At 37.3% G+C, this 10561-nt stretch overlaps 1 protein-coding gene across 1 annotated transcript; it reads right to left on the bottom strand.

Annotated features, from left to right (window-relative positions):
• Nucleotides 1–1396: 1396 nt before the first annotated feature.
• LOC102393703 (ubiquitin-like protein 5) lies at nucleotides 1397–2626 on the bottom strand. Its single transcript, XM_006055935.4, has 2 exons — nucleotides 2289–2626; nucleotides 1397–1595 (listed from the first exon to the last, which is right to left on the bottom strand). Exons 1-2 carry the CDS (start codon nucleotides 2306–2308, stop codon nucleotides 1397–1399), a joined length of 219 nt encoding a protein of 72 aa, XP_006055997.1. The 5' UTR covers nucleotides 2309–2626.
• Nucleotides 2627–10561: the final 7935 nt, after the last annotated feature.

Consider the following 10561-nt stretch of genomic DNA (forward strand, 5'->3'; position numbering starts at 1 on the left):
AAGTGTGGTGTTGGAGAAGACTCTTGAGAGTCCCTTGGACTGCAAGGAGATCCAACCAGTCCATTCTGAAGGAGATCAGCCCTGGGATTTCTTTGGAAGGAATGATGCTAAAGCTGAAACTCCTGTACTTTGACCACCTCATGCAAAGAGTTGACTCATTGGAAAAGACTCTGATGCTGGGAGGGATTGGGGGCAGGAGGAGAAGGGGACGCCAGAGGATGAGATGGCTGGATGGCATCACTGACTCGATGGCCGTTAGTCTGAGTGAACTCCGGGAGTTGGTGATGGACAGGGAGGCCTGGCATGCTGTGATTCATGGGGTCACAAAGAGTAGGACACGACTGAGTGACTGAACTGAACTGAACTGAAAGTTCTCACTGTCACATTCAAACCTGAAGTACCCAACAGAAGATGGGCTTTTTGTGTGTGTGTGATGTTTGTTGTTGTTGTTGTAAAATACAGATAACATGAAATTCATCATTTCAACCATTTCAAATTATACAATTCAGTGCCGTTTAGTAAATTCACAATGTTGGGCAACTGTCACTACTATCTTGTCCTAAAATGTTTTTATCACCCTTGAAGGAAACCTCATATTGATTAAGCAGTCATTCTCTTTTACTCCTTCCACTAGTTCCTGGAAACTAGTAGTATACTTTCTCTTTCTATGGATTTGCTATTTCTGGTTAATTCATATAAATGGAATCATAAACATATGGTCTTTTTGTCTGGCTTTTTTCTCTTAGCCTATAGTTTTAAAGGTTCATTTATGATGTAGCATTTATAAGTACTATATCCCTTTTATGGCTGAATAATATTCTATTGTAAGAATATGCCACTTGTTTACCCATTCATCTGTTGATGGACACTTGGGTTATTTACACTCTTTGGATATGTGAGTAATGCTGCAATGAACACTAGCACACAGTATCTGTTTACATCCCTGTTTTTGATTATGTTGGGTGTATATGTGGTCGTGGAATTACTAGATCATATGATAACTCTGTTTTACTTTTTGATAAATTGCAGAACTCTTTCACAGCACCTGTACTATTTTATATTCCATCAGCAATGTGTGAAGGTTCCCACTTCTCTGCATCTTTTCCAACACGTATTACACCACTTAATATTTTTCATTTTTTGATTATAGCTTCCCAGTAGGGATGAAGTTGTTCTAGCTATATTTTATTAGATTCTGTGTTTGCCTCTTTGGCATCCAATCATTACAGGTCAAATCTTGTATTAGCTTTTTTTTTTTTTTTTTTTGTATTCTTTTTTTTTTTTTCAGTCTCTAAGTTTTTATCAACATGAGTTTCCAAAAACAAGCATTCATATTAGTTGGGGTAGGGGGAGGAATGTGGGAAAAGAGGGAAGGGCAGGGAAGAGGAATTCTCCTCTATTGATAATAAAGCTCCAGGTTCATCCTATAATGGGTTTCATAGTCCCCCAGAGACACATGGTCTCTAAAAATTATGTACCATTTTTTCAATACCATCTTTTTCCAACAGGTGCCAGTTTGAGCTGTGATCAGCTTAAGGTCCCCAGTGGTGTCATCAGTATTGCATTTAATGCAGACTTTCTTCCCCAGACAGTCACTGCCACAACCTTGATCATCCTGACTGGAGCTCAAATGGCCTAGAACCAGCTGATGCCACAATCGCCTTGCTTGAGTGCAGAGCCCAGGCCCTATTTTCTATATTTTTGATGCTCTGGCACTTGGGGACCCAGGGAGAGAATACTCCTCCAAAGGCTAGCTAATTCCTACAGATAATAACTATTTGTCTACTGAGCATGCCTTTAATGTGCAAACCAATCAATCCTGAGTCTATACCCTCAACCATCTCCTTATCTAACTCTCACACTAAACCAGTATCTCCCCTGCTCTAAATCATCCCAGGGCTGGGTATCAGGCAACTAGAGACCAAGTCTATAGTCCAGAGCCCACTGGAATTATTCAAAGTAGTCAATCTTAAACTATTTACCCTGCTGTGCCTTGTCTTTTTTTTTTCTTTTATGATTGGTGATGGTGAGTATCACTAATTATTTTGCTGAAATGAAAGCAAGAATATTAACTTATGAAAAAAAATCTGTTATTGATGGAACTGTGTCCCTCCTGAAAGTCATTTGTTGAAGTCCTGATCCCCATTGCTTCATCATATGATCTTACTTGAAAATAGAGTCCTTGTAGATCTAATTAATTAAGCTGAAGTCACACTGGAGTAGGGTGGATCACTAATCCAATAGGACTGATGATCTTTTAAAAGGGGGAAATTTGGACAAAGAGACACTCACACAGGGAGAACACCATTTGAAGACTGAGTTATACTGTCACAAGCCAAGGAACTACTGGAAGCTGGGAGAAAAACCTGGAACAGATCCTTTCCTAGCACCATCATCAAGAGCGTAGCCCTGCCAACACATTGATCATGGACCTCAAGAACTGTGGGGCAATAAATTTCTAATGTTTAATTCACAATTTTTGTTGTACTTTGTTATGGCAGTCCTAGCAAGCTAATAAATCATGCAATAATTTATGCAGGAGGAGAAGGGGTGACAGAGGATGAGATGATTGAATGGCATCACTGACACAATGGACATGAGTTTGAGCAAACTCTGGGAGATAGTGAAGGACAGGGAAGCCTGGTGTGCTGCAGTCCATGGGGTCGCAAAGAGTCAGACACAACTTAGTGATTGAACAATAATTTATGGGTTATACGTATCTTTTTTTGTTACTAATCCAGACATTGCCAATCCATTGACAAAATATACAAACATGTACAGTAATAATTAAATTCAATCATCTTTCCTATTTTGATGACGTTCAGTCAGATAAAACCATAAATTTAAACAATTTTTTAATTTGTTGCTATAAAAGTATTTTTTGGCAAGATAGGAAGATAGAATATTGTAGTGTTAGCCCTTACACTTAGGTCTTTGATTGATCCATTTGGAGTTCTTTTTGGTATATGATATGACTTCATTTTTCTGCATGTGCATTTAGTTTTTCTATCACCATTTTTAAAAAAGATTATTATTTCCCCAGTAAATTGTGGTGGCATCCTTGTCAAGTATCAATTGCCCATAAATATAGGGGTGTATTTCTGGACTTGCAATTCTATATATATATATCCTTAAGCCAGTACCTCTGCCTTTGACTACTGTAGCTTTTCAGTAACTTTTGAATTTGGGAAATGTGAGTCCTCCAACTTTGTTGGTGGATTCTTTACCCCTGAGCCACCATGGATTCCCTTTCAGTGGTTCTGGGACCAAATGCAAAGCTATCAGTTTAGACCTGTACCTCATGCCTTACACAAATATCAACTCAAAATAGATCATAGACTTTAATGTAAGAGCTAAAACAATACATTTGTCAGAAGAAAACCCAAGAGTAAATCTTCATGATTGTAAGTTAGGCAAAAGTTTCTCAGATACAATAACAGAAGCATAAATGATTAAAGAAAAAGATTTTAAATTTAACTTTATCAAAATTAAATGTATTTTGCTTCAAAAGTTTTTTATTTTCATTAAGAAAGTGACAAAATAAGCATATTATGTTGCTGATAAAAGACTTATCTCCAGAGTATGCTGGTAAGTTGCTTCAGTCGTGTCCCAAAGAACTAAAAAATAAAAAGACAAACCAACCTAAAATGGGCAAAGAATTTGAACTGATGTTTCTCCAAAGAAACGTTCAACATCACTAGCATCAAAGAAATGCAAACCCTAACCACAAAAAGTGTTTACAAATAGCTCATATAGCTCAATATTCTAAAAGAAACAAACAAACAAAAAAAAAAACCCAATCAAAAAAATGGGCAAAATGTCCAAACAGACATTTTTCCAAACAAGGCATACAGATGGCCAATAGGCATAGGAAAAGACACCCAACATTGCTGATTATTAGAGAAATAAAAATCAAAACTACAATGAGGTATCACCTCACACCAGTCAGAATGGCTATCATCAAAAAAATCTACAAGTAATAAATGCTGAAGAGGATGGGTAGAAAAGGGAACCCTCATACACTGTTAGTGGGAATGTAAATTGGTACAGCCACTCGGAAGGACAATTTGCAGGTTCTTTAAAAAAAAGTAAAAATCGAGTTACTTTATGATCCAGAAATCCCATTCTGGATCAAAACTAAAATTTAAAGATACACACATGACAACATTCACTGCAGCAGTATTTACAATCGTCAAGACATGAAAGCAACCTAAGTGTCCCCTGACAGAAGAACGAATAAAGAAGATGTGGTGTATATACTCAGCTGTGAAAAAGAATGAAATAATAGCAACTGTTGACAAGCATTTGGAAAATCAGAACTCTTATGTATCACTGGTGGGGATATAAAATGGTGCAGCTGCTTTGGAAAATAAATTCCTCTAAAAGTTGAACATAGAATTACCACATAACCAGCAATAACATTCCCAGGTACATACACACTCGAGAAAGAGAACATATATCATATAACACAAAAACTTATATGCAAATATTTGTCCCAGCATTATTCATACCAGCCAAAAGGTGGAAACAGTCCAAATGCCTGTCAATTGCTGAATACATAAAGAAATGTGACCTATCCTTACAATGGAATGGTATTTAGTCATCAAAAAGAGAAGGAAGTACTGATATAAACTTCAACACAGATGAACTTAGAAAACATTATACTATAATAAACAATAACTTTAAAAACATCATACTATATTAAAGAAGCCAGACACAAAAGGCTATGTACTGCATAGTTTCATTTCTATGAAGTGTACAAAATAGGCAAATCCATATAGATTGAACTGAAGCAGTGGTTGCCAGATTCTGGAGGGAAGGATAAGATGGTAAATGCCTACTGATATGGGATTTCCTTTGGGAGGAGCAGTGATGAAATATTCTAAAATTAGTGATGATGGTTACACAATTTTGTGAATATACTTAAAAAATGCTGAATTGTATACTTCAAAAGCATGAATTTAATAATATATGAACCATAACTCAGCAACAACAAAAGACTATAGATAATGGAACAGATTTGGTGATAGAGGAGAAATGTGTTCTGTTTGAAGAAATTAACAAGTTAAGTCTTGGTGGCTCAGATGGTAAAGAATCTTCCTGCAATGCAGTAGACCCAGGTTCAATCCATGAGTCGAGAAGATCCCCTGGAGAAAGGAATGTTTACCCACTCCAGTATACTTGCCTGGACAATTTCATGGACGGAGGAGACAGGCAGACTACTGTGGGGTATAGTCCTTGGGGTTGCAAAAAATCGAACATGACTGAGGAGTCAAACATCATTGGAAGGACTGATGCTGAAGCTGAAGCTCCGATAGTTTGGCCATCTGATGCAAACAAGTGACTCATTGGAAAAGTCCCTGATGCTGGAAAGATGAAGGCAGGAAGAGAAGGGGACAACAGAGGGTGAGATGTTTGGATGGCATCACTGACTCCAATGGACATGAGTTTGAGCAAGCTCCAGGAGTTGGTGATGGACAAGGAAGCCTGGCGAGCTGCAGTCCATGGGGTCACAAAGAGTCAGAGGTGACTGACCGATTGAACTGAACTGACCTGATTGTGTATCAAGAGGAGGATGTAGCAACCCACTTCAGTATTCTTGCCTGGAGAATCCCCATGGACAGAGGAGCCTGGCTGTCTACAGTCCACAGGGTCTCAAAAAGTCAGACACAACTGAGCAACTAAGCACAGCAGCACAGGGTAATGTATCAAGGCCTCTAGGAATGGCCTTTGCACTTCTTCCAGCCTCATCTTTCATCACTCTGTGTCTCAAAATTTTTTCTCAACAGTAATGAGTTGCATTCATTCATTAAACAAATATGTAATGCCCAATATGAGGAATAAAGGAGTGAGGAAAGCAGACATAGCCCCTGACTTCAGGGACTTTGCACTCTAGAAAGGTAAGCAAGTAGTTACATTTTAATGTGCTTGGTCCCATGACTAAGAAAACAAGCTAAGACACTATCCCATTCTTCCTCCATCCCGTTGAGCTAAGTGCCTTTTCATTGTGGTCTTAGAGCATCCTTTACATAGTTTAATTAACTTACCACATTATTTTTGCTACAATTATCTACATTTGCATCTGTGATCCTAAGTAAATGTAACTTTCTCAAATTTGACTTAGTATCTCTATAAACCATAACAACGCTAATGGTTGAGTATACACTTTGCAGCCAAATTCAGTTCAGTTCAGTGGCTCAATCATGTCCAACTACTTTGCGACCTTTCATGCCTCACCAACCCCCGGAGTTTACTCGAACTCATGTCCATAGTGATGCCATCCAACCATCTCATCCTCTGTCATCCCCTTCTCCTTCCACCTTCAATCTTTCCCAGCATTAGGGTCTTTTCAAATGAGTCAGCTCTTCACATCAGATGGCCAAAGTACTGGAGTTTCAGCTTCAGCATCAGTCCTTCCAATGAACATTCAGGACTGATTTCCTTCAGGATGGACTGGATGGATCTCCTTGCAGTCCAAGGGACCTTCAAGCGTCTTCTCCAATACCACAGTTCAAAAGCATCAATTCTTCCCCACTCAGCTTTCTTTATAGTCCAACTCTCACATCCATACGTGTCTAGCTTTGTCATAACTTTCCTTCCAAGGAGCAAGCGTCTTTTAATTTCATGGCTGCAGTCACCATCTGCAATGATTTTGGAGCCACCCACAAAAAATAAAGTCTGTCACTGTTTTCCTTGTTTTCCCATCTATTTGCCATGAAGTGATGGGACCAGATACCATGATCTTAGTTTTCTGAATGTTGTTTTAAGCCAGCTTTTTCAGTCTCTTCCTTCACTTTCATCAAGAGGCTCTTTAGTTCCTCTTCACTTTCTGCCATAAGGGTGGTGTCATCTGCACATCTGAGTTTATTGATATTTCTCCCAGCAATCTTGATTCCAGCTTGTGCTTCATCCAGCCCAGTGTTTCTCATGACGTACTCTGCATATAGGTTAAATAAGCAGGATGACAATATATAGCCTTGATATACTCCTTTCCCTATTTGGAACCAGTCTGTTCCACATTTTTGAGTTCTAATCTACTCTCTGAAATTTCTTAGCTGCTTGACTTTTGGTGGAGATATCTAGCTTCTCTATGTTCAGTTTCTTCACCTGCAAAATGAGAATAATAATAGCTCTTAATTTATAAGATTTTGTGGGGGTTTTAAGAATTAATGTAAGTAAGATACATGGAACAGTGCTAGAGACACATTTTCTTTCTTTTTTGTAAAATTTATTTAATTGGAGGATAATTAATTTACAATATTGTGATGGTTTCTGCCATACTAGACATACATTTTCTGTTCTTATGTTGTACAGATCACTAAACATCGTATATCCTGTTGTTACCATTCTTACTGTAATAGTTTAGTTGGCTAACAGTAAAAGAATAACTCCTCCACGTGAATATATGTGCTTCGAGTTATAACTACGATATTATTTAAATATATCCTCCATAAAAAGTATGGCAAAAATATTGGTCAGATTGAATTTAGCCAGAAAGTTAATCACAGTATCACCTATGGAAATTTATTTGTCAGAGAAACCTGATAAATTAAACAGATTTCAATGAGCTACCAGTAGATGGCTCTCTTAATTTGCTATTTTATTTCAGTTCAGTTTTGTGCTTTTATGCATAAAGTCACACAATCAAACAACCCCAGTAACAGGGTAGAAATGGCTCTCCAGGAGTTGTCTAATGTATTTGTCTATCTTCTGGTAGGGTTTATAATCCACAGTTGTAAATTAATTTGTAGAGGTCCTTCTTCAGTGGGTACTTCTGAGGGTTCTTTTTTCTTTATTTTTTAAGAAAATCATTTTGGAAATATTTTTTGGAGCCTAGAATTTTGATTATTTTATATATGTCATGATAGATGGATGAACATAATTTATGTCTTAAATTTTCATGGAGAATGAATTTCCCATTTTTCTTGATATCTCATTTCTTTATAATAAATTTAGATCTGGTTATTTCTAAAGTTAACTCTTCCCTTAGTCTTTCTCTGTATTGTAAAACTAAATGATGATGTTCAAAATTTGTCTTTACTATATCAGTTAGCTACTCAAGACCTTTCTATTTCCATAGCATTTTATCTTTATTTTATTATATTGTCATTTATTAGTTTTAGTGTTAGTTCCTGCACAAATGTTTGGAGAATAAAGTTATACTCTATTCTCTAATATTTGTTGCTGTAGCAGATATATCCAGATATTCACTAGTTAAACCTTATAACCTATAGTGTTCATAGCCCTACCCACTGTTTCTGCAAAGTTGTAGAACTTATTTCCTCAGATTATGTCTGTAAACTTACAAATATACCTGTATTCTACCCCATCCTAGGCAGTCCGAGGAGGATGCCTAGTCTCTTCACTGCTTTCATACACACGCACACACACACACACACACACACACACTTGCACTCAAATACTTGATGGAGATCTGCTAAGTCCTAAAGAGGAGTCAGAGGCAAAGTGCACGGTCTTGTCTTAGTTGGAATAATCTTTGATTTCACTTTGTATTTGCTCCTCTTCTCTTCTCTCCAGTACTACCCTATTATCCAGAATTTTACAAATAAACTCAGTATCTCTTCTTTATAGAACAGATCTGCCAGAAGTCAGATCTCAGTTCCTCAAACTTCTCAGCCTCCCACATGGATAATTCTAAAGCGTCTTCAGATATATCTTCGGTAAAGGAAAGAGGCCAGGCTTTGGTATTCCTCATTGGTCAGTTTTTGGATGCAAGCTACTCCCAGGGAGGAAGCATAGCCCTCGCTCTGAGTGAGGTTCCTCCTTTGTGCAAGGGCAATTCCCAGAGAGAGACAATTAACCTTAAGCCGTCAACACCAACACTCCCCATAGCTGGGGGAAACCAGTACTTCCATCCTAAAAGTGGCTTCTGAATGGTACACCACAGAATCCACCTCAGAATCCATCTTCAGAAGAAGAAGATGAGGCCCAAACAGCAAGAAATAAATCCGGACAGAAATGGAAAGGCCCAACCCTAATATTATTTGAGTTCCTCAGTTCAGTTCCAACCCTGGAGTTTTTAGTTACATAAGCCAGTAGATTGCATTTTTCTGCTTAGGCTATTTGAAGTTGGGATTCTGTCACTTCTAACTGAAAGACCTCTGATGAATAACACCTCATGTTTGAAGCAAGTCATAATCACTATTCTCTTCTTTCAGCAATTACAATGTCATATTATAATTTTTTTACACATCTACCTTTCTAATTAAACTGTAAATTTCTTATGGGATCTTATTTTATTTATCGTCTCTCTAGCATCTATAACAGGTGTAAGTAGGGGAGATAATGAATACAAACTTGTTGAATTAGTGAATAAGAAAATTCCAAAATGATGACACGCACAGGCATAGACACAGATGAGTTCACAGAGCACATTAGATAAGGAACGTATAGTCAAAAGTTGACTTGCAAGGCATGATAAGATTTCACATTTCCTCTCTTAGCCCAATCTAAGTTGGAATTTAAACCAAGATACTCAGATTTATGAATATTAGTTTGACATTTAAGCTAGATTTGGTGGATTGCCCATTCCTTCTTAAAATACATTTTTTACCTTCTCTATAGGTTCTGAGCTCCATGTTCATTCTTGGTCTTTTGATTTGTTCACTGTGTATATGGTCTCAGGTCTTGTGTTGGACTCTGAGAATATTTCAATGATAGGAAGATCTGCACCCAGGGAGAGGATATTCTTTAAAAAGAGGTAAACTTTAAATAAGTAATTACAAAAGCAATATTTATCATAAAAAATAATTATAGGTGTGTACAGCATGAGAGAACAATGTAAATTGTGAGATTAGGGAAATTTTCATGAGAAAGTGACATTTTTATACAGAAACAAAGGAAAAATAGAAGTTAGCTCCCAGAAGCCCCCAACAAACATGTCATTGTGTCTCATTTTGCCTAAAATAATCAGTATAGTCAGAAGAATAGGTGAATTAGTGAATTCACTACATCATTAGGAATTCACTGAGTAGCTAAACTAACCAAAATCCACTTCTGGAACTGAAGATGAGGTTAATCCCACCCAAATTACATGATTGAGAATGAGATAGAGATTTCTTTTTCCCCAAAGGAAATTTTAGAGTCCTGCTACCAAGAAAAACCAGAAATTGATGCTGGGCAGCAAGCACAAGCCTCCTTTATAAGGAGGCTAAAAGATCTTTCCAGTGTCCAAGTGAGAGATGAGAGTGACTTGGATAATGAGAGGCCCGTGAAGGTTGACAGGACTGGATAAATAATTGGCTGAAAATGTAAAGAGTGGGGAGACAAATCAAAAATGACTCCAAGGTTAAAGTTTTTTCTCTTCCAGACTGAGACATAGCTACCCTTGATATTTTAAGAATTTCTCGACCATGGCTCAATGAATGAGAAAATATTTCCCAAACTTATTATTAAGTTCCTTTTTGGTAGTTTCTAAATGTCTCCTTGGCCGTTTTAATGTTCTCTCTTGTTCTTTTGGATCCTCATATGCTTTTTTAAATAACATACTGCTAGTCTGAACCATATTCATTAATTAAATATTAAGGCTACTTCTACCTTA

Source organism: Bubalus bubalis, chromosome 6, assembly GCF_019923935.1.
Source record: "Bubalus bubalis isolate 160015118507 breed Murrah chromosome 6, NDDB_SH_1, whole genome shotgun sequence".
NCBI lineage: Eukaryota > Metazoa > Chordata > Mammalia > Artiodactyla > Bovidae > Bubalus > Bubalus bubalis.

Excerpts from the sequence above, each read along its gene's own strand:
- LOC102393703 (XM_006055935.4), bottom strand. The coding sequence starts at position 2,308 with ATGGTGTTCTCCCTGTGTGA. Across the intron at positions 1,596-2,288 it reads ATGGTGTTCTCCCTGTGTGA|TGACTGTCTGGGGAAGAAAG; the intron begins GTGTCTCTTTGT and ends AGGTTGTGGCAG.